The sequence below is a fragment of the Drosophila navojoa genome, chromosome 5 (genome assembly GCF_054131105.1).
Source record: "Drosophila navojoa isolate 15081-1374.11 chromosome 5, UAZ_NAV_1.0, whole genome shotgun sequence".
In the NCBI taxonomy this organism is placed as follows: Eukaryota; Metazoa; Arthropoda; class Insecta; order Diptera; family Drosophilidae; genus Drosophila; species Drosophila navojoa.
The window spans coordinates 5,966,189-5,989,614 of NC_142893.1; the positions used below are offsets into that span (position 1 = coordinate 5,966,189).

The following is a 23,426-nucleotide window of genomic DNA, read 5'->3' on the forward strand; positions in this document are numbered from 1 at the left end:
ATAAACTGTGCACCACTCTCTCTCTCTCTCTCTCTCCAAGCTCTGACTAAGAAGCGGCGAGTGCAGCTGCAGCTGCTGGGCATTGTTTGGCTGGCGGGAGGTGCTTGGCCATGTAGGCAATTCCTGGAAGTTAATTTCATTAAGAGCAACTAGCAATGCGCGTCGTATTTATTAGCCGCACGATACATATACATATCTATATATATAAGTATGTATATATGTACATATATATCTGTTGCATAGGCATTGGCTTTGTTTTCAAGGAATCTGCCGCAGCCGGGCTGCCAGCCAGCCGGCCAACTGGATGTCGCTCGTGTATTTGTGGAATTCATCATCGGCGACAGGCGGGTTCGACTCTTCATCTTCACCCCCTCTGCCTGTACCTCCTCTTCGTCTTCTCCGCTTCCGTCTACAGCTCTAGTTGTTTAGCTCCGTCTGGCCGCGTTAGTTGTTTTGCAATTTTCATAACTTATTGTACATGGAGATCCGGTTGCTGCTAAATAAGGTAAAAATTTCCTTAAGAAAATTTACGCACAAGTGCGATTTCCAGTTAATAAAATTATCCCCAAACATGCCACGCCTCTTCTCGTCTACCCCACGGCCACAGCGAATTCTTATTAATTCTTATCGCAATAACAAAAAAAACGCAACAAAAACAACAAAGATTTCTTAGCGCGGCATCTGCTCAGCCACCTGATCAGGTGTGCGTGTGCGTGTGTGTGTGTGTGTGCGCCTCCATTTGGTCACAGCGATGCCGACAAGTGTTGTACACGCATTCCAAATACTTTTCTATCATTAGCGGCTGCTGTTGCCCCATGTGGTTGGTCCTCGAAGACACGAATGCATGGCATACCTTTGCCTAGTTGCGACATAGATAAATCTATAGAATATCTAATATATATGTATATGTATGTATGTATGTTTGTATATTCATTTATTGTTACATGTAAAACAGACACAGTGTATGAACAGAAATTTTGCAATGGACCTCATTAACATAAATGTTGCACAAAGAAGCAGACACAGAAATAGTTGAAACTAATTTTTAGCTAGCATTTAACACATGTAAGCAAAACTGAACTAAAGTATTATAAAAAGTGTGACAAATGCGAGTATTTCACTATATGGCACAGCCGGACATCTATGTTGCTCTAGTAATAGAAGCGATAGACGCCAAAGAGCACCAGCAGTACAATCAATATGAATAGCTTAGATTTAAGTTTGTATTTGTTATCCAGAGTCCGCCAAGAGCGAGCCAGTGCGTTGAGGGATGAGGCCTGTTCCTGGCGTAGGGAACGGCGTCCCCCAGTGGTGATGCTGCTGGCTGGTACGCTGCGCCTGTAACTGGCGCCACGATCCCCAATTCGTTCGGCGCGCAGGCGTGCCAAGCTGCGAGCAAAGTCGCTTTCAAATTTAACGCCCTGTCCATCCTCTTCAGCGGCATCATCGCTGAATTCATTGCTGTAGGTGCGTGGCGGCGAGCGGCGTATGCTGCTGCTGCTGTGGCCAGGGGTTGAGGATGCTGCAGTTGTGTAGCTCTGGGCTGGTGAGCTTATATAGCTGGAGTAACGTCCAGTCGCAGGACGGTACTCGAAGCTGTTAGTGGTGCTGGTAGCGCCTAGTGTTGCGCGTGGCTGGATGGGACTGGGTGCATCCTCGTAAACCAGCTTGAGACGCCGTTGCTCCAATGGTTTGGGCTGCAGGCTGGGATACAGTGGCTTGGCCACATAGTCATGAGTATTGACGGTGGTGGCCGTCAGCTTGGACCTTGGCTTGGGATTGCTGCCGATCTGTCTGTTGTGTTCACTATACTGATCCTCAGCATCCTGGGCAGCCTGGGCCAGTTGCTCATCCTCCTCGTCATCGGACTCTAGAACGATCAATGAATTAACCAGCAAAGGTTCCTCGCTCTCGCGCTGGTTGGCCACTGTGGGCTCTTCTGCAATTGGCTCCGGCTTGCGAGCGATCCGTTCTTTTGGCTGTTCACGTCGCTCCGAATTGGAAATGCGACGTGACTGTATGGGCGCAGCCTTGACCGGAACTGGTTTAGCTACTGTAACTGCCTCCGGCACGGCTTGTGGCTTGCTCACTGGCTGCTGCTGCTGACGACGACGTTCGTCCTCTTTGGCATCGCTGGGATTGACGGCAATGGTGCGCCGTGCCTTACTTGCGGCTGGGGCCGCGTCTGGTTTATCCACCTGTCCAGCACTTGTAGTAGCAGCAGAAGCAGAAACAGCTGCTGGCTGCAAAGTCTCGCGACGTGCGTTGCTCTTCTTCGGGCTGCCTGCCGGCAAGGCGGCGTTGCCGCCCAGTGAGGCACGTAAACGTTTCACCAACACCTTACGACTGCTATCTGTGACTGGTATATTCGGCAATCCCTGGGCCAGCATCCGTGCACGCAGTTCGGCATTAGACAAACTGTCCAAATTATCAGTTTCAGCCATGATTTTTGTTGCCAAACACGCTTTTCACTATTCGTTGAAATTGAAAGCAGTTGCGCGTCCCTTTTTTGCGCGGTGCGATGTTAGTTAGCGATGAGCGATATGCAGAAATAATCGATTAACTTATGAATATTTGCACACAATGAACACGCGTTTCTTTTTACTGATTTTATAAAGCACTACAGATTCGGTAAAATTTATTTTATATCTGTTTTTACAAATTTTTTTTTATAGCTTTATAGAAACCGGTTTTTAATAAATTTGAAAGCAGTCTGTATATCGGATACAGATGTGGCAGCGCTACTCGATTTGAGTGTTGAATAGGTTCAAACTATAGTTACTTTTCAATTTGCAGTCAAAAATATTTTTTAGCAGGCTTTTAGGCATAGGATTTATTAGTGTGATGTTTTTGCCTAATTTTTAGTTTGATGTTTAACTTTTTGTCTATAGTTTGTATATAGTTTACTTAATTTACTACTTGTTTATATCACTTCTCTGTCATATTGCTTGTTGAAGCACAATAATTCATGAAAACGGTCAATACGTTGACCAGGGCTGCTAAAAATGGCACGGAGAAACAATGCATTTGATTGTCTGGCAGCACTGTCAGTTTTCCTGGGTTGCTTTACATCGCTAAGAGAGCTTGGACAAGTAAATGGAAAACAAACGTAAATAAAACTAAGTCTCGCTGCTAAAAAAAAACAGGAGATAATTCTAACTTGGCAGCCTATGCTTGGAGAGTCCACGTAGACATTTAGCATACACAATGGACATATCGAAGGCACCAAACCCACGCAAACTACAGCTCTGCCGCATCTACTTTCTGAGTATGACTAAACTCTCTCTCCCTCCATCTCTCGCTCACTCACTCAAAAAAAAAAAAACTTTACTTTTAGCTGGCTTTGCTTTTCTGCCCTTCGTGTGGGCCGTAAATGTTTGCTGGTTCTTTGATGAGGCGTTTCGCAAGCCGCCATACACCGAACAGACTCAAATAAAGCGCTGTAAGTGAGTGAATAGCATGCATTATATATGTATACCCTGTGTTACCTGATTTCTCCATTGCAGATGTGATATACTCAGCTATAGGGACATTCATCTGGACAATTGCACTGATCACCTGGGTTATTCTATTCCAAACGAATCGTGCGGCTTGGGGTGCCACCGCCGACTATATTAGCTTTATCATACCCTTAGGGGTCTCATGAGTCGAGTCTACTTTATGGTATTAAAATTAACAAATTGATATTAAGCTAAATAAATTACAGATAGTGTGTTGCAATGATAATAAAATATGTTGCATAATTTTGTGCTGGAATGTCAAAAATGTGTTTTTATTGCATATTCCCGAGGGCAGCGGGAGTACCTACAGACATTTGATATAAAACTGTTGCATACTTTTGTGATGAGATGTCGAAAAGTGCATTTCCATTGCATACTCTAGAGGGCAGCATTGTAAATTTAAAGAAATCTTGCCTTCGCGATCGGGGAATTTGAGCTAAATCCAACTATAGACGCATATGAGTCCTGCAAAATCGAGTTTTGTGTCAATTCACAAACTGCCCATAGTATGTGCGCGGCTCTACTGTGCATAGAGACCTGACATCTTCTTTCAGGCCGATAAGTCTTCTCCCTTCGATATCGAAGGTGTTGGAACGACTTATTGCTGTTCGGCTGGTGAGGATTATGGAAGTTCGAGGCATTATTCCAGATCACCAATTTTTATATATATATATATATATATATATAAAAACAAAAGATATTAAACTAAATAAATTAAAACACAATATACAATATATGATTATAGAGAACACTCAATTCACTTTTTAAATACATTTTTTATTCACATCTAAAGCTTATTTTTTGTTATATATATTTATATATATATATATATATATCAATATATGTGTACTATACTCTTGAAATTCTCTTACACACTAATTATGTGTTAATTCTTCCTCATAATTTGTATTAATTTTCTTTTGAATGCGAATTCGTTTCATTTTGTTGTATCGCGCTTTCGCTTCCATTTCCGCTTCGTCCACGGCTTCCAGCTGCCTTGATATAACATACAATTTCATTGTTTTAGAATGTCATAAAGTTTTGCTTGCTCTTGTTATTTGCTCGATTTTTAAAAATACATAAATATTTGTTTGTTAAAAATGTCTGCGCTTGTACCATTTTGAATAATCAACTAATCTGATGTCAGTTTTCGTTTACGTTTTCTATCCTTTGTTAATTAATGTCGTCACTACGCTGATTCCACTACGAACGAGTGAATTGAATGTTGCGATGATTGCGAAAGTGAAAAATGCAATGTGGGGAGACAAATCTAACACACACACACATACATAATTAATTTTGTTTTTTTCCTCAATTGCCTGTGAGTTCCCAATGGTATATGTGGCCGTAGTGTCACACACATGTCACATATCAATCAATCAATCAGGGAATCGCAACTAATTTACACTTTATAAAAAGTCTCGATTTAAGTTATATTTACATGCAATACTTATTTGTTTTTCACTTGTTGTTGATTGATAAATTCTAAAGAATCGGTTTTTGCTTTATAGTTTTTAGTTTGTTTTCTTTAATATAAAACATTAAGTGCCATTTAATCACGCGTGTAGTCTATGATGAAGCGGCTAGTGAGCTCTACAACAAACAGAACATTCAACTTCTGCTCCACACTTTACATTCACAATCTAGTTAATTTATATTTATATATAAATGTAAATTACACATACATATATCATATAGTAATAATAATCATAATAGTAATAATAATTAATAATTATATTTTCATCATATCATACACATACATTTATATATATATATATATTTATATATAGTATAAATATTTCAAAGTACACGCTTAGAAACATCTAAATGATTCACAAAACTAAAATAATTTTTATCTTTTGTTTGTGTGTGTTTCTTTTTCAGGGTTTTCTGCTTTTGTTTAGCGTTCTCTGAGGAGAAACTACTGGATACGAATAGTACACACATACATATACATATACAATATATATAAGTTATAGAAGAATGGGCGCGCCCTTTGTCTTTTAGATGCAAATGTCGCGCTGGCTCCATTCGCAACACAGATAAGGATTAATTAATTAATACACGATGCTAAATGCTAAATTGTAAGTGCTACGGTTTGTTTTTTCTTTTTGTTTTTGTAATTGGTAATCTGTAAACGGTAATTGGTAATTGGTAATCGATAATCGATAATAATTCGTTAAACAATATGCATTAATATTAATTATATAAATTTTTGTTTGTTTGTTTTTGTTATTTTTTTTTACAAGAAATCAACACTACAGCAGAATTCGAAACTGCTTTTGCTTCTCTTTTTGTTTTGCTACGTTTTCTTTTGTTCATGTTCGATTTACGCCTCTCTCGAATAATATATATATATACTATAATTATATTATGTTTTGTTTAATATGTATATATATATATATGCAAAATACACTTAGGAAAAACATTGTTAATTTGTAGTTTATGCTATATAATTATATCATATTTGTTATGTAGTCTAGAAATATATTCATATACATACATATACATATATGCATATATATTGTTGTTTGTTTTTTCGTTTTTTTTTTTTGTTGTATCTGGTAATAGTAGTGATAACTTAGGACTTAAACTAAATCTTTATAGTTAACACGTTAAACGAAACATACAAAAAATACTTATAAATATAAATAGTCGATTTTTGTTGTAGTTGCTTTTGTTGCTGTTGCTGTTGTTAAGTTGGGGTGCTTGGGATTGTTGTTGTTGTTGTTTTGTAACGTTTGTAAAAATATTAAATATATATCCTTTATTTATATGCTATATATGATTTATGTGCGCACGCCCAGGGCTAATAGCAAATGCATTTGGGTATTTATCAACCACTGCCTCTTCCAGTTTCGATCTCGCTCCCGATCCGCATTCGAATTCCATTCCAGCATTCCGCTAGTTGTTCTTCACATTGTAGGCCTTCTTCTCGTTGCTGCCATTCAGTGGTTCTCATTTTGTCGGACCCGGCGGAAATGGATTTATCACAGCTACTGCAGCCGCTTGTTGGCTGGCCAAAACGGCCGCTAAAAGAAAGCAACAATCATAAGCAACTGTCTTGAGACCCCTCTGAACCCTCTACTCACCTCCATAGGGCGCCGTGTACATGGGATAGCCGAGGCCGACGTGCGTATGATGGTGTGTGTGCACGTGTCGCTGCGGCGGCGGACTGCGCGAATCGGCGGCACCAGCACCACCAGCAGCACCATTGCCAGCACCGCCGCCGGCCACTCCTACAGCTCCATTGCCAGCGGGACCGCCACCGATGGGCGGCGCGCCAGGTAACGGCTGCTTGTGGGCATCGAGTGCTGCACCGGGCGCCACGCCATGCGATTTTTGGCCAGACATGTCTGGTTTGTTGGACGGCGGGCCGCCTAAGCTGCCGGGCGGTGGCTGCAGATTCAATGGAACACCGCCTGCACTGCCTGGCGCCGAGCCGGGCGGATTGGGACCCGGGCCGCCTAGCACACTGGGTCCAGAGCCGGGCCCACTGCTGCCTGGTCCGCCGCCCGGTTGCGGCAGACCCAAGCTGGGGCTGCTGACGCTGACCTTGACCGGTCCGCTGGCGCTGGTGGGAGATTTGAGAGCACGTTCGCTGAGCTCATGAATCTTGTGCGTGGTATAGTACTGGCTGGCCGCATGATGCAGTGCGTCCAGCGCCTTGGTGCCCGTATTCCGCGACAGATCCTCGGGCGCATGATAGCGCGTTATGGGCAAGTGATACGGCGGCGTATTGTATGGCCCAGCTGCGGACATCAGCACATTGCGGTACATCGGATGATTGGGATCGAAGCCAAATGGCGAAGGCGAAATGTACGAAGGATGCAAAAAGTATTGCGATGTAGGCGGTGGCGGCGGACCTTGCGTTTCCATGGTAGGTTTCTGGCCCTCCTGCTTCACCTTCAGCTGCTGCTGCTGCTGATCATCGTCGGCGGCGCTGTTGCCCTTTTGCTTGGGCGAGTCCTTGGTCAGGTTGGTCGCCTTGTTATTGGCTGCCGCATTGGCTTGCGATTGCTTAAGCTTCTGTTGTTGCTGTTGCTGCTGCTGTTGTTGTTGCTGCTGCTGTTGTTGCTGCTGCTGCTGTTGTTGCTGCTGCTGTTGTGCCTGCTGTTGCTGCTGCTGCTGGTGTTGCTGTTGCGCCTGCTGTTGCATATGCTGGTGATGCTGTTGCAACGCTTGCTGCTGATGTGCTAGCGATAGTTGCTGTTGTTGCTGTTGCTGCTGCTGCTGTTGTTGCTGCTGCTGCTGCTGTTGCGAGCTTAAGCTGGACTCATCTTTGTGCTGGGGCGGCATTCCAGGATGCGGTTGCATGCCGGAAGCATTCTGTGCCGCTGCAACAGCTGCAGCATTCTGACGCCGCTGCTGATCCGAGAACATATAGTAGCTGCCAAAGAGATAAACAAGATTATAAGTATATATACCAACTATGAGCTTCATCTGGAATTTACCGTCGCAGCTCATCCTCGCGCGCTGCTGCCGCCAGGCTCATGGAATGACGCTGATAGATGCTTGGATGATAAGCGCCCAGCGCCTGCAAATCCTTTGGATGCAGTGCATGTGGCTGCTGTGGCTGTGGCGGTGGCTGTTGTTGTTGTTGCTGCTGCTGTTGCTGCTGCTGCTGTTGTTGCTGCTGCTGCTGATGCGTTGGCGGCGGTGGCTGCTGATTGGGCTCCTGTTTGATCTCTTGTTTGATCATCGGCTCCTGTTTGATTAGCTTGTTGCTCAGCAGCTGGAAAGAAGGATTGACTTTAGTATTTTCTATAACCAGCAAGAGCTGAGCTGCATTTACCTGCTGCTGTGGCGGCATATGCTTGGGGTTATCATGCGGGCTGGGACTCTCCTTGGTGCGCTCCTCCTTGATGCTAATGCCGGCGAGTTGCTGCTGCTGCTGTTGTTGTGCCTGCGAGCTGGGTGGCAAACCAGGATGACCGCCCAGCTTGGCGGCCTCCTCGGAGGCCACAATCGAAACGGGTCCGAAATTAGGATCGACGCTGTAAGGATAGCCCGGCGGTATGAAGCTGCAAAAATAGAAGAAGTTTTGATTAAAGGCAAGATCTCTAGCTAAGAGTTAATGTTTAGCTCACTTGTAGGGATAGAAATGGCCCAGAGCCTTGGCGGGCGATGGTCCGCCTAGACCCGCTAGCCCAGCAATACCAGGAGGCAGGCCGCCAGGTGGTCCAGCCACAGCGCTGAGATTAACCGGCGGCGGTTGCACCTGTGCCGGCTGCGATGGGGGTGGACCGTTGTCCTTGCCATTGTTGTCGGGCTGCTGCTGCTGCTGCGGTGGGCCACTTGGCTGTGATGGTGGCTTTGTCATCAGGTCCAATGGCGGCTCCTTGTTCTTGTTGCTGTAGTCGGTCAGATGGCCGACAGCCTGCTGGGCGGGCGGCGCCAACAGATGCGACTGTGGCGTCTGTGAGGTAGCTGGCGGTGCCCCCGGCTGTTGCAGTTGCTGCTTGCCTGGTTGCAGTGGCTCCGGACCGGGTTGCACCATGTACTGCGGCTGCGGCTGCTGTGGCAGCGGCGGTGGCTGCAATTGCTGTTGCTGCTGTTGTTGCTGCTGCTGCTGTTGTTGTTGCTGCTGTTGTTGCTGCTGCTGCTGAGCCGCCGGATAGAACTGATACATGCCATAGCCGGCCAGCGAGGGCGGTATATTGGGCGTTGGCGCTGGTGGCACGCCCACCTCGCTGGGTTTCTTGCCAAGCAGCTCAATGTGCTTGACCGGCTGCGATTTGTCCAGCAGCTCTGGCTCCGCCACGGGCGTGGAGTCATCTGAGATATCACTGTACGCTGGACTCTGCACATCCTCGCGCGAAACACTGCCATCGAAATCGCCCGGACCAGGCGATTTCCTGTTCTTCTTCTGCTTGCTGCTGGCGCCCACCGAAGCAGGCCCAAAGCCAGGCGAGCTCTTCAAGCCTGGCGGCGGCTGCTGTTGCTGTTGTGGCACGTAGCCGCCAGCGGGTGGCTGTTGTGGATCCTGCGACAGACTGGGCGGACGCAGTGGACTCTGTCCAGGCGGCGACTGCTGCGTGTTAACGCCAGGCGGCGGCTGTTGCTGCTGCTGTTGCTGTTGTTGCTGCAAAGCTGCCGCATCGGGTGGACCAAAACGTAAGACGCCCGCTTTTACTGGAAGTGGAAAAAAAAGGAATTGTAATTCTGAAATGGAAAGCTCCATCTAGTTTCAACTTACATGCTCCCTGCTGTAGCAGCGCCTGCTGCTGCTGCTCGGATAGCATTGCTGGCAATCCCGCGCCGACGAGTCCGCCCAGCAGCTGATGCTGGGACAGCGCCTGTGTGGAGATGCCGGCCGTGATGCTGCCGCCTGCAATGGGTTGGCTACCAGGCATGCCACCAGGTGGCAACACTGCTGCTGGCTGCGCTTGTGTGGGCGTTGCTGGCGGTGGCTGTGGCACGGCAGCAGCTGTGACAACCAGCGGCAACACTGGCAACGGTGCCGCCACACCAGCAACAGCAGCAACAGCCGCTGCAGCAGCAGCAGCCACTGGATCTGTGGCAGCGGCTGCAGTAGGAGGCAATGCAGTGCCATTTGCTGCTGCTGCGCCGTTTGCCTCTGCTGCTGCTGCAGTAGTAGCAACTGGCACTGGCGCTGCTGTTGCTGCTGCGACTGCGGCTGCTGCTGTAGGCGATACTGCTGTTGGTGTTGTGGCTGGTGGTGCTGTTGGTGTGGCTGTTCCGTTAGCGGCAACTGTTGGAGTCGCCGCCGCCGCTACTGCTGCTGCTGCTGCCACTGCTGGCAGTGGCGATGGCGGAGTGGCTGGCTCATCGGGCGCCTGCATAGAGTCCTCGTCCATGGAGCTGACACCGCCGCCGCCGCTGCTGCTGCCGCTGGCGCCGTGCGCATGCGACTGATGGTAGCGCAGCCCGTTGGCGTGCTTGTACTTCTTGCTGCAGTCCTGCTCGGGGCACTCGAGCAGCACCGGTGAGATCGCGCAGGGCGAGGCAGTCTTACATTTCTTTGTGTTGATTTGCACATTGAGTCCGGTCACTGGATTGAGCAGGCTCTGCGGCTGGGTGGCCAGGCCACCGCCGCTGGCCGAGATGGGAATGCCGCTGGCATTCACCATGCTCACCATGCCTCCGGCACCGTCGCCGGCCTCGCCGTTGAGCGGTGACGGCGCCTCGTCCTTCGACTTGCGCTTCTCGGGCCGCGGCGGCAGAAATGCTGTAGGTGAAGTGCTGGGCGTGGCACCACCACCTCCATTGCCCGACGAGCTGCCGCTATTGGTCGCATTGCCAGTGGCGCTACGCGTCGCACCGCGTCCCTTGGTAGCGCCATTGCGCAGCTTCGAATGCACCTGGGCATGCGAGAAGTAGATCTGAGAGAGCAGAGGAGAGGAGAGGATTAGGTTAGCCAATTGATCTGGGTTAATTGTACTCACCGAGCTTCTGGTTTCGGTAAAGTTGCTCAGATCGGGCGTCAGGCCTGCGCTGCGTCCGCGCTTGCCGCGTCCCTTTGGAGTACGAGAATCTAATTCTTCAGTTGGTGAATCACAGAATCTGCAAAAGGATTGAACACAAAGTGAGGTTAAGGTCAAGAAAATTTTACTTGAGTAGAAGTTGAGAGGCAATGTAAGGTTGACTTTTTAGTGGGTAAATTTACTAGCATTTAATTATGTAAACATGTAATCTGATTCTTTTGTATATATTTATATATATATATATATAGAATTTTAATCACATTAAATCAAAATTTATGATTTCTATAAAAGTCTCTTTGGACATGCCTAATACAGATTACAATCTTCAAATTTCAAATAACATTTAGTACTCGAATGAAATATTATGAAAGATTATTACATACTAAAAGTTCTTTGGTTGGATTCTGGCTGATGAAATGATTCCATCAAAATTGTTTTTGTAAATATATAAAATATACATCAACATTATAAAATACTTTATAAATGTGTATGAAGCTATATATAAAACTGCCAACCCTATACAAATATTATTTAGCTGTTTAATAGAGTATCTAGGCCAAACATGAAAAAAGAATAATACCCTATACAAAAATATCTATCATGTATATATTCCTCTTCAAACTGTTTGCTAAATGCAAAAATCTCGCCAAATTAAGAATTTATAGAAACAAAAAAAAATGTCCAAAAGTAGGTTTTACAAAAAGGCATCTTTATTTTTGCATTAACAGTTTGAGGGAGAATGTTGCTAGCAGGGAGTGGGAGGACTAGGACTAGGAGCGGTAGCAAAGGAGGTTACTCGAATGCAGCTACTCACCTTGGAGGAGCCCAATCGTGTCGGGTGCAATCGAGCAGGGTGCCCACATAGGTCTTGCCGCGCCACGTCACATTCACGACGAGCACGCCGCCCTCGGTCTCGTGCCACACGATGCCCTCGAGGGTGACCGAGGTGCCGGGCTCGCAGGGGCCGAGGCAGTCCGGCTCGGTGATGGTGCCCACCGAGGTGCCAATACATATGTCGACCATGTCCTTGCTGTTGTCGCTATGCTTGGCACGTTTGGCAGGCGGCGAAGAGCTGCCTTCATCGGCACCACCACCGCCACCACCACTATTGCTGCTGCTGGCGGGCACCGAAATCGTGTGGTGCATGGTGGCTGAGATCATGCCGGGCGCCATTAGCTTGGCCTGTGCCAGGCTGGCCGCCTTGCTGTCAGCGTTGCTGCCTGCGCCGGCTGCGGCATTAGCACCACCCGCCGCAGCTGAACCACTCTGGCTGCCCGTGTAGTTGTTGCTGTTGTTGTTGCTGCTGCTGCTGTTGGTGGCATTGCTGTTGCTGCCACCGCTGGATGAGGCAGCCGCTGCGGCCAGCTGTGCGGCAATGTGTGAGGATATCTTAATGCTTGCATCCTTGCCCGGCGGCCCAGGCGCATTGGCAGCGCCAGCATTCAAACCACTGCCGCTGCCATTGCCCGCAGCTGACTGCGAGGCATTGCTGGCCGCGGTTGTGGCAGCCAGCAGCGAGGCGGCCGCCGAGACCACAGCAGCCGGCGAGCCGGCAGAGGGCGTAAATACGCCGGGCGGCACAGCCGTGGCTGTGGCATTGTTGCTGCCGCCGTTGTTGCCCATGCTGCGGCGTATGCAGGCATGATGCGAACACGGCGGCGCTGAGCCCGCAGCAACATCTCCATTGCACTGGCAATTGTTGCTGTTGCTGGTGCTGTTGTTATTGTTGTTGTTGCTGCTGCTGCTGTTGCTATTGCTGTTGCTGGCGTTCTTTTCGGGCGTGTCTTTTTCACCAGCTGCCGATGCAGCTGACTTGTCTACGCTGAGGCGATTGGAATGTGCGTTCTTATCCTTTGTCTTCTCGCGCCTATGCCCAGAGCTCCCTCGCTTGTTGCCCTGCGGCGTTGACTGTGCGTTGTTGTTGCTGCTGCTGCTGCTACTGCTGTTGCTGCCGTGCGTATTATTTGGATTGGCATTGCTGTTGCTACTGCTGTTGTTATTGTTGCTGTTGTTGTTGCTGCTGCTACTGCTGCTGCTGCTGGAATTGTTGAGATGCTTTTTGCTGCTGCTGCCACTGCTGCTGCTGCTATTCGAGCCGGAAGAGTTGCCCGAGCTGTTGTTGCTGCTGCTGCTGCTTGAATTGTTGCTTAGGGAAGACGCATTGGCATTGCTGCTGTTGCTACTGCTGCTGCCGCCACCAGCACCGCCCCCGCCGCCGCCGCTGCCACTGCTGCTGCTGGTACTGCTGCTGCCGCCGTCCTCCTGCTGGCTGCTGCTGTTCGAGCTGCTGTTGCCCAGCGCACCGTTCTGCTGCTGCTGTTGATCTGTGGCCTTGACTATTTCGTGTTTGGCCTCGGAACTTTTGGTGCCGGGCTTCGTGCGTTTGATCTTCATTTTGAGTCCTTTATCGAGCGTTGCCTGATGATCAATGGACATTTTTGCGCTCGATTTACCGCTGCCGCTTTGCGAACCTTGGCCACCGACTGTGGCGCCACCAATTGTGTTGCTGCCTATGCTGCTGCTGTTGTTGTTCCCGCTGCTGCTATTGTTGCTGCTGCTGTTGCCGCTGCCGCTGTTGTTGTTGCTGTTGCTAGTGTTGCTGCCTGCCTGCGAGGACATACCGCCAGCGGAGAGTTTAGCTTGCTGCTGACCGCTGCCGCCGCCGCCGCTACTGCTGCTGCTGCTGCTGCTGCTGCCGCCTGCTGTAGTGGAAGACTGGCTGACGCAGGAAGAGACCAAATTGCCGCCTTTGGAGAAGCCGGCAAATGTCGAGGAGGACAATGTGCTGCCGGTGCCTGCGTTGGCTGCGCTGCTGCTGCCGCTGTTTGTGTGATTGATGTTGTTGTGGCTGCTGCTGCTGGTGTTGTTGTTTTTTGTTTGTTGATGATTGTTGTTGTTGTTGTGATTGAGACCAGGGCTGTTCAGCTGTGCCACTAATGCTGATTTGTAGCCCTTGCTAGCTGTGCTATGATGATGATGATGATGGTGATGGTGGTGATGATGATGTTTGCCCGTGGAAGAGGACGATCCCTTGCTACTAGATAGCACAGCAGAGCTGTTGGTGCTACTGCTGTTGATGTTGCTGTTGCTAGTGTTGCTACTAGCTGCTATTGCCGCCGCTGGCGTTGCGTTGGCGCTGCCGCTGCTGGCAATGGGCTGGCGTGTGAACTTAATTGTGGTTGGCGATGTGGCCGACAAATTGCTATGCAATGTGGTCTTGTGCGATTTGTGAGCTGCCGCTGCTGCTGCTGCTGCTGCTGCTGTTGATAATGAGGATGCTGCTGCAGTGGTGTTTGCTTGTTTAGCATTTAGCGTTGTCGTTGTTGTTGATGTTGCTGCTGCTGCCGCTAGAGTTGTTGGTGTTGCAGTCGTTTGGTTGCCACCACCCGAATGCTCCGCCGACTTTTCGATGTCAGCGTCTAGATCGTCCAGCAGTTCTGGTATGCCGCCAATATTCCACTCGTCCTCGTACTCAAAGTTTGTGTCCTTTGATTCACTTGAATTTGATGCGCTGCTGCTGCTGCTACTGGCCGACGCTGTTGAGTTGTTTGCTGTCGTTGTATTTCCAGCGTTTGCTTTGCTAGCGCCAATCAATTCTGGATACGTAGGGAAATCGAAGACGAACGAGAGAGAGAGAGTGAAATATATTAAAAATATTGAATTTGTCAAACAAAATGTGATGCAACTCTACAGAATTAAAAAAACAAGGCTTACTGCGTCGAATTCTACTCTCTTTACTGCCTAACAGAGCTCAAGAGTATGGAAGACTAATAATAACACTATGTATGTATGCTACTCGCTCTCTCTCTCTCTCTCTTTGAGCTGCGTACGGTCGGCATTGGAAGTGATAGAGCCTGGAATAAAATTGTAGAGAGCGCTACGCCAGCTGTTTCTCGCCGTTTGTCATTCAAAAAACACTCTAACACGTTTGCATAGCAAATCTCTAAACTGCACTCATAGCTAAAACTGATGAATTGAGTATTTTTGCAATTCCAATCAAAAGTGATCTATCAATACATCATCATGGCTCACGCTTTAATTTCGCTCTTTTTTCGTGCACACACAATTGTTTTCCAGTTGCATTTTACACTAGGTATGCGCACACATACATACATGCACGCATACACGCACACACAAGTGTATACATACATGTATGGACATATACATCCATACATACATATGTATGTAATTGTGTGCTCTACTTACTCGTATGCTTCTTAATCGCACTGTTGCCTTGCAAATTATTCGTTGCTGTTGTTGCCTTCACTTTGTTATTGAAATTCAATGCTTGGTTTGTGGCTGCCGTTGTCGTTGCTGCTGCTCCTGTTGTTGCTGCTGCCGCTGTTGTTGTTGTTGCTGCTGCTGTTGTTGTTGTAGCCGCTATTCCTGCTGCTATCGTTGTTGTTGCGTTTGCCGCACTTAAATTAGCTAACAATTTACTCTTAATATTGCTTTCCGTTGCTACGTTGCTGCTATTCAGGGCCACCTGCAAGAGACAAGACCACAAGAAAATAAAAATTAATATTATCCAAATATATGTGTATGTATGTGTGTCTGTATATGTATATACGACAGAGTAAATTTTGGGATCTCAAAAACTACATACAGCGCACAAAAGTATAAAAAATAAAACACAATTTAATGTGGAAGGGGAATATTTTGTGCTGCGTGCTGCTTATGCCGTCGTTTTCTGCTTCTGCTTCTTCATGTTCTTTTTCTTCATTACCGTTTCAAGCGATTTTTCCATTCCATAACAGGCGGCCAAATATGATCAAATCCAATTGCAAACGATTTGTTATACATTTAAATTGAACAAATTAAATATTTTCGAATAAATAATAATAATAATAAAGAAAACGCCGAAAATGCTTTGCGCGAGCGTTCTCCAGCGTCCTTTTTCGTATGGCAGCGCGGCGACGCAGATGAGACTGAACACAAAAAAAAAAAGAGCTCAAAGAGCAACCACCGAAAACGGCACGCACGCAAGCACACAGACACAATACACACAAGAAAAACACACGCATACATTGCCGCAAAATTGAACGGGAGAGTAAGCATGAGAGAGAGCGAACGAGCGAGAGCGGCAAGCGCATAAACAAAAACGCCACTTTAATGCAAGTGTTGGTAAACGACATACAAAATATATAGTTCCTATGCGATTGATGTTCTTGTTGTAGTTGTAGTTGTAGCTGGTTTTGTATGATTTACCCCAGTCCCATTCCATGCTCGTTCAATAATAAAGAAAGACAGCTTTTACTTAAATTGCGATTATATTTTGCTCTAGCCAATAAATCAAACATCACCAATTTTAAGCTACCGCTGCGGCCATAAAAACAAACAACGAAAAAAACCAGCTTGTTCAACACACACACACACACACTCACGCATAGCAATGTCTGTACGTTAGAAAGAATACTTTGTAGTATTTCGTATTAGTTTTTTATTTGTACTTTTTTTTTTTGCTATCGTCATATTTTCACTTTATCTGCTAACTGTAAAGTCTAGTGGCCACTTGAGAAACCGCACCACTTGAGGACCAGGCCAAGCGAAACAGATGACAATAAAATAATTACGGCTCTTATCGCATTTAATAGTATTCGGGTTACTTGGGCGGGGTGGTTGGGATGTTGAGATGTTGGTTGGGTTCGCTACATGCCACTTACCTTATTCGGGTGGTGGCTAGTGTTCGCCTCGTTACGTCTCATTGACTCCATGCAGACGCAAACGATCGGGCGGCCGCACTGTGCGGGCCCAAAGTACTGCTAATTGTGCCTAGGAACGTACTTTTTAGTGTGTTGCAGCCAGTGTTGCTGATCTTCTGCGTGTTGATGCTCTTATTCTTGTAGTAGCTATTGTTGATGTTGCACTGCTGCCGCACTGTCGCGTAGAGGGTGGAGACGCAGGGCCTCGGCCCTCGGGCCAAACAGTTCATTTTCAAAACTGCAATGACAAAAAAGAAGCGAAAAATTAGTATTGAAAAAAAAGTAAGTAAAGAACTGCACAAACACAAATGCACACACACACACAATTAATATATCGCTATAAATAAAACATGCAAAGTAGGAACAAAAATAAACTGATGAAGAAAATAAAACAAAAATACATAAATAACAATTTTGTTGCCTTTAAAGTGTGGCGGCCTTTCGAGTTTCGCGATTAACGCTGCCCGCCCTCTTATCGATCTCTCTGTTTCATCCGCTCTTCGTCAGGCTCGCTCTCTCTCTTTCTCTTTCTCACTCTCTGTCGTTGTCTTCCTCGGTGTGGCTGCACTGTGGCAGTGATTTGCCGTAGGAACTGCACTTGGCAGACACCTTAACGACTTGGCAATTAAAACACTTTTCGCAATTTACTGATAACCCACTCAAGTGCTTGAAATATGATTTGGGTTAACATGTTGCCGTTGCCCGAGCACACACGGTAGCTGATTTCTGATAAGATAACGTGATAGCGCAGACAGCAAGCAGAGCCCAGTCAAATAACTATTTGTCACACAACAGAAATATGTAGACAACCAAAAAAAAAAAAAAAAAAAAGAACAAAACAGAAAAAAGAAAACCAAATTATGCTCAAGCTTATCGAAATTTTCAAACGGAAGATAGAGAAGGACAGCAAGAGGAGAACGCACGTTAGAGTGAGTGCGTTCGCTGTTGTTGCCATGACGTCACCGGTGAGAGGCGGCGCTCCGTAATTAAGTCGTTGTGTGTTGTCAACTTGTCACTTAAAACTGCTCACTCTCTTAGTGGCTGCTTATTAAGACGTACTTAAATATACACATTGACAACTAAGCACATGTATGTATAGGTGGGTGCGACTGTCTGCATGTGCCTCTGTGCGGGTGTGAGTGTGTGCACTTGTACAAGTTGTGAGCAGCTAATCGCTATTTAGTTCCCTCTTTGCGCGTCCACATAAGCCGCTTTGTCACACACTAAAAGCAGACACCACACGTGGATTATCGTTGTATGTATGTGTATGTGTGTGTGTGCGTGAGTATAAGCCTCTGTCTGTGTGTATAAGAGCGCATTGTGCTTTATGGTTATACTATCTATGACAGAGCCACGAATTGCGTCGCAACTTCCAACACTTTATGATCATCATAACTCCCACGCTGTCTTCCAGCGAATGGAATATATATATATACACACACACGTGCATGCTTGAACGGGAAAGTCTGCGGATTATTTTGTTGCTGTTGTTGTTTTCTGCTTCTCTTTTATTTAAGCTCAGTCAAAAAAACGAGGCAAGCAATTAAATTTGCATGTGGTTAGCATTTTTTACGATAATGAAGTAAAGCAAACACAAACATATTCACATGTTTGTGGATGTGTATGTATGTATGTGTGTGTGTGATTTTTTCCAATGTGGGCCGCTATTTTGTTTGCCGTTTATTTGTTATTATTACTGTCGTTGGCTGTTGTTGGCATTTGTAATTCTGCCTTTTTATATGGATATTTAATTAATTGAGTTGTTGCTTTTTATTGCCATTATTAAAAAAGTGCCCACGCATATCAATAATTGGACAGACCTCTGTGTGTTGTTGTTGTGTGTGCTTCGTGATAGTTGGTAAGATTTAATAGACCTACGCCTGATGTGAACTTAATAGATATAATAATATCTATGTATGTAGATGATATAATAATATGCTTATATATTTTTATTAGTGGAACGCTTTTAAAACACTTTCTCAATTTACTTTTTATGGTTACTTTTTTTGTATTTTTTTTTTTTTTTTTTTTTTTTTTTGTTGATGAGGTAATACTATATTTAGGTACTCTGTTATCATTTGTTGATATGTTAATTGTACGCAGCAGTCACGTTTAGACATACGTATTCCAACGCCATTTAAACATTTGTCTTCCTTTAATTTCGTCACCTTCTTTATCACTTTTCTAAATGTGTCCTGCAATCCTTGAATACTTTAATATTGAAGCGTCCATTGGGAAGCTGATTGCAACTCTCAGTGATTAACGTCACGTGCAGTGCGGGTGGTCGGCTGTTTGGCATGCTGCATGCAGCATGTGGCATGTGGCCATGCGGCCATGTGGCATGTGGCAGGCGACGTGCCAAAGCGCGTTAAGTGCTATTGCAGCAGCCATAACAAACAACAAACAACAAACGAGCGCCGATCGAAACACTCCATAATTTAGACAAATCAATAAATTACTAATAGCCGCCGTTCGACAACGAATTCGGCTAAAGATTGCCAAAGGGGGCGAATGTGGCAGCCGGGGCGCAGGGGGGCGTGCCAGAGGAAGAGCCGATGGAGCTGCCGGGGCAGTTGGCAATACAAAAGACAGCGCCGGTCATCGTTCAAGTCGTGTTTTAAATGGGGTTTGCGGCAAGACTTGAAAAAAAGCCAAAGGCAAAAAAAAGGCTAAAAAAAGCAGCTAAGAAAAAATGCTTAAAAGAAATAAAAAATATATTTCCCTTCTGCAATTTTTATGGCTGCGCAAGGAGAAGACGGAAGAGGAAGCGAAGAGGGATAGTAAAGAGAGAGAGAGAGAGAGAGAGAGAGAGAGAGAGAGAGAGAGAGAGAGAGAGAGAGAGAGACTGACGCTGGCATTGGGGTCTTGTTATGGAGCTACCCAAAAGGCTGTCCGCACGTACTAAACATCAAGCGAGAGCAGTCGAGCAGGAGCCGGGGCACTGCGCGGCGTCTGTGCGGCAACTAAGTTCAAGATTTACGACCACATCGTCAGCAACCATACCCATAGCCACGTCCCAGCCCATACCCACCGCCCCAGCCCTTGCCCCATTGCCAGCCACAGCCCCAACTGCAGCCTCCAACCTCATCCTCTCATCGTCGTCATCGGTTGTTTTGCGGTTGTATAAGATCGATCCGCGGCTGCCGCTAAATGAACGCCTTTGGGGAGTTGCCAGTTGCGCGCTTTTATTAGCGAACTAACCGCAAAAAGGCACCCAAAGGAGTCGGCCAGAGATACTCAGACCAGACCGGGCCCAGCCAGGCCAGGCCAGGCCAGCGAGGTTTGCTTCAGCTTTAGCTTCAGCTACTTCTGCTGCGACGTCCGCAGCTTTGCCTCAAGTTGTGCGGCACAAATTGAGCTTCGTTTATAATTTTGCTGGCTGTTATTTTGTTTTGATTCGCTTCGATGCGCGATAATTTGATTTTATATTCATAACACACACACACACACAGGCTTAAATTTTCTCACTATCTCTCTCTCTCTCTCTCTCTCTCTCCCCAGTTGCGTTGGTGGCTTCATCTGTGGTTCAATTAAATTAAGTGCAGTCGCCTCTGCATTAGAGTAGATCTTAAGAGCAGCTATGCTTCAATAGAGGAGAGACAAAAAAAGGAAAGAAACGGATGAACACACTCGAGTGTCGATCATGCCACTTAAAGCGCAGGCTGGCATTAAGGGGTACTACAACACTGCGGCACATCATTCAATTGGCTCACACACACGCACACACACACACACACACACACATGCATATTTTGTTTTCAATATCGATCACTGAATGGCCTGGCAATTGAAGTGCCACTGCGGCATACTCAAGTGGACGTCGCTTTAAGGCCTTGAGAGAGAGAGGGAGAGAGAGGAAGAGTGCGAGTGAGAAAGCGTAGAGTGAGACAGTAGAGTAGTAGTAGTCTCTACTCAGAGAGGGGTTGGATATGGACATTGGCAGGCAGTTAAATTGCTTTTGTTAATTAATCATCAAGTGTATAATTGTATATTGTATAAGAGCTAAAATATGCTCTTATACAATATACAATTATACACGATCAAGATCATATTGTATACAAAATTCTATATTGAGGAATTAGTTTAAATTCTTGCTACTTGCCTAGAAAGTAGCTGATATAGAGACGCCTAGTAACATTCAATTATCATCTAATACATATATTCCTGAGTATATACTATATATTATTATATATTATATATACATATATAAACTGTTAGCTTCGGTCTATTATTGCATGCTCTGAATGATCGTTTTATCAGTTGCCGTCGATTCAAATGAATTTGAAATACAAAAATATTTGTTATGCTCGTTAACACAACTTTTATTGTTGTTAACAAGGCAAATTGCATTAGGGATCTACACGTGATTAATCTCTTCTATATAAAGGGTAAGGCAAGACCAGTCGGAATCACTTTGAAAATGTTAAAACCTTCGCTGCTGTCGCTCTCTATGGTATGGATGCTGCTCTGGCTGCCAGATTATTCTGCTGGCAAGGTACAGTACCGCTAGGATATAGATTAGAGGATATAGACATACATATAATATATTACAGCGTAATTGGGACTATGAGCCGCTGTCCACTAAATGCGAATCCTCCAATGAAGATATGGTCAAATTGGAGACCAAAGTTGAGCGAGTCGGACGCGACGAATACGCTATATCTGCTACTCTCGTTGTCAATTTTGATATGGATGAGACCACAATGGTGAGTCCTATTGGTATTAGCAAAGTGAATCGGTTTCTATATAGTTCCTGTGCAGGTTGAATCGTATGGATATCGCAGCTCATCGGGCAACGAGGAGGACTACAAGCTATTGCCGTGGAGCATACCGAAGCAAACATTTGAAGAGTTTGTCGAGGAGTACTACGAGAAGGTCATCTTCAAGAATTTGCACCAATGCTCGAATATACCAGAGAAAAAGGATGCATATCCCTGGCCCAAGGGCACCTACACCTTCGATAAGTGTATCGTCGCTGGCGAGGGTATGCCCGAAATAGCGCCGGAGGGCTACTACAAGATATTGTTTCAAGTTACCGGGCAATGCGACCTGACCTTCAACCCCATCGTGAAGGTTACGACCAAAACTGATTTGATTGGCTAAAGGACAGGATACAGAACGAATCGTTGTTGGGGATGAATGATGTATGAATATATGTGAAGTAATATTGTATTAATATGGGATAAGGTGTAATATATAGTATACAGAATTACGAAAGTTTTTTAATCAATATAAAATGTTGTGGATAATTGAGATAATCCACAGCTTGGGAAGCTAGTATGAAGCATTTATCTCCAATTATAATCCACTAGAATATCTAATATGGGAAAATAACTGCAATATAACTTGATATTTCATTTTGGATGAGAAATGTTTGACTAGTGGATAAACGGAATCTTCTATATAGCTTTACACAGCTCTCTCTAAAAAACCATATAAGACGAATAAGCCTAGATGGACTATGCCCTTATTTCTAATCTATAATAAGTATAAGACTGTGAGATTAGTCACGTCTCTTCCTCTCATTCTTTTAATAAATTCACGCATTAAATGAGTTTAGAGTAGTATTATTCTGCATTATCTGGATGACTACAAGTTAATGATTATACTATCGATTCACTAAGATTAATTGGACTGTTGTCAAGTTTCTGTACCTACGACTGGTGACCTAGCATGCAATGATAATGGCATGCTGATTTGCGTTTCAGAACAACTCTAATTAGACAGAATTTATTGCTATATTGCATCACATTGGCAACATGTATAAATAATGTGTGTTGGATAGTGCCAAACACAAATGGATATGTCAACTCGACTGAGAGACGTGCTCGCTGTGACATTTCTGGTGATTGGGCTGTGCCATGGCTGTGCAGGGATGGTAAGTATATATATATATATATATGTATAAATTAGATGAACTGATCAATTGACAATTTATTCCCAAACGACAGCGCAATTGGGACTATGAACCCCTATCGGTACACTTTGTAACTTCGGATGCGAGCAAAATAAATGTGGTTTCCGAGGTCGTGCGTGTGGGTCGATACGATTATGCCATATCAGCCAATTTGACAAATACTGAAGATGTGGATGAGACAACGATGGCAAGTGCTGATCACTGCATGATTCCCAAATATTGGAAATATATTTAGTATTTACTTAGATTGAGGCCCTTTGCTATCGCAGTAAATCAGGCGCCGAGGACGACTATACGATTCTACCCTTCTCCATACCAAATCAGCCATTCAAAGACTTCGCCAAGACCTACTACAAAGACATTGCATATCAGAGCTTGAAGCACTGCTCGAATGCCCCGACACCCGAGGAGGCCTATCCATGGCCCAAGGGTGTCGTGACATTCAACATGTGCTCGGCAACTGGCGAAGGTTTGCCTGAATATCTACCCGAAGGGTACTATAAAATCATCTTCAAAATTGGAGGAAGGGTCGAAATGGTCTACACTGCAATCATAAAGCTGACAACAAAAATGATTTTTTGAATGGTGCAAGGTTGACTAAGAATAATACGAGATATATATGAAATGTGAATAAAATTGGAAAAACTTAGTCTTAAAGAAACTTAAATAAAATCGGTTTTATTTTTGGAGTTTATATCGGAAACTATATGGAGAAGGGAATAAATATCTATATTTTAAAAATGTATTTATTATATTTTCTTTCGAAAGCTATATATCCTAACAGCGTTTAGATCTGTGCATTACTTCACCAGGGAATTGAGCTAGAACTTCTAGCATAAATGAATACACTCAAAACCTT

The 23,426-nt window shown here is 45.4% G+C and overlaps 5 protein-coding genes across 6 annotated transcripts in view; 3 read left to right on the top strand and 2 right to left on the bottom strand.

Moving 5' to 3' along the window:
• Positions 1 to 917: 917 nt before the first annotated feature.
• Ote (Otefin) lies at positions 918 to 2,641 on the bottom strand. Its single transcript, XM_018106084.3, has one exon. It carries the CDS (start codon positions 2,442 to 2,444, stop codon positions 1,152 to 1,154), a length of 1,293 nt encoding a protein of 430 aa, XP_017961573.1. The 5' UTR covers positions 2,445 to 2,641; the 3' UTR covers positions 918 to 1,151.
• Positions 2,642 to 3,041: 400 nt separating this feature from the next.
• Positions 3,042 to 5,742, top strand: pen-2 (presenilin enhancer, gamma-secretase subunit). Of its 2 annotated transcripts, XM_089261581.1 has the most exons (4): positions 3,042 to 3,268; positions 3,338 to 3,442; positions 3,507 to 3,682; positions 4,197 to 5,742. In XM_089261581.1, exons 1-3 carry the CDS (start codon positions 3,208 to 3,210, stop codon positions 3,644 to 3,646), a joined length of 306 nt encoding a protein of 101 aa, XP_089117707.1. In that variant the 5' UTR covers positions 3,042 to 3,207; the 3' UTR covers positions 3,647 to 3,682; positions 4,197 to 5,742. The 2 variants fall into 2 exon arrangements, with proteins under 2 accessions (XP_089117707.1, XP_017961576.1); XM_018106087.3 differs by lacking the exon at positions 4,197 to 5,742 and having other exon boundaries at positions 3,507 to 3,731.
• sbb (scribbler) overlaps positions 4,998 to 23,426 on the bottom strand; it is a 110,180-nt gene continuing 91,751 nt past the window's right edge. Inside the window, exons 2-11 of the mRNA XM_089261545.1 lie at positions 16,612 to 16,888; positions 15,155 to 15,434; positions 11,763 to 14,544; positions 10,910 to 11,027; positions 9,700 to 10,846; positions 8,591 to 9,635; positions 8,296 to 8,524; positions 7,955 to 8,235; positions 6,593 to 7,890; positions 4,998 to 6,532 (exon numbers count right to left, since the gene is read on the bottom strand). Coding sequence (XP_089117671.1) covers positions 6,459 to 6,532; positions 6,593 to 7,890; positions 7,955 to 8,235; positions 8,296 to 8,524; positions 8,591 to 9,635; positions 9,700 to 10,846; positions 10,910 to 11,027; positions 11,763 to 14,544; positions 15,155 to 15,434; positions 16,612 to 16,662 — 7,305 coding nt within the window. The 5' untranslated portion in view covers positions 16,663 to 16,888 and the 3' untranslated portion in view covers positions 4,998 to 6,458. The remainder of the gene's footprint in view (positions 6,533 to 6,592; positions 7,891 to 7,954; positions 8,236 to 8,295; positions 8,525 to 8,590; positions 9,636 to 9,699; positions 10,847 to 10,909; positions 11,028 to 11,762; positions 14,545 to 15,154; positions 15,435 to 16,611; positions 16,889 to 23,426) is intronic.
• Positions 20,914 to 21,817, top strand: LOC108654613 (uncharacterized). Its single transcript, XM_018106085.3, has 3 exons — positions 20,914 to 21,145; positions 21,204 to 21,356; positions 21,412 to 21,817. The coding sequence occupies exons 1-3, from the start codon at positions 20,954 to 20,956 to the stop codon at positions 21,751 to 21,753; spliced, it is 687 nt and encodes a 228-aa protein (XP_017961574.3). The 5' UTR covers positions 20,914 to 20,953; the 3' UTR covers positions 21,754 to 21,817.
• LOC108652710 (uncharacterized) lies at positions 22,399 to 23,239 on the top strand. The gene is made up of 3 exons (XM_030391058.2): positions 22,399 to 22,528; positions 22,602 to 22,754; positions 22,814 to 23,239. Exons 1-3 carry the CDS (start codon positions 22,448 to 22,450, stop codon positions 23,147 to 23,149), a joined length of 570 nt encoding a protein of 189 aa, XP_030246918.1. The 5' UTR covers positions 22,399 to 22,447; the 3' UTR covers positions 23,150 to 23,239.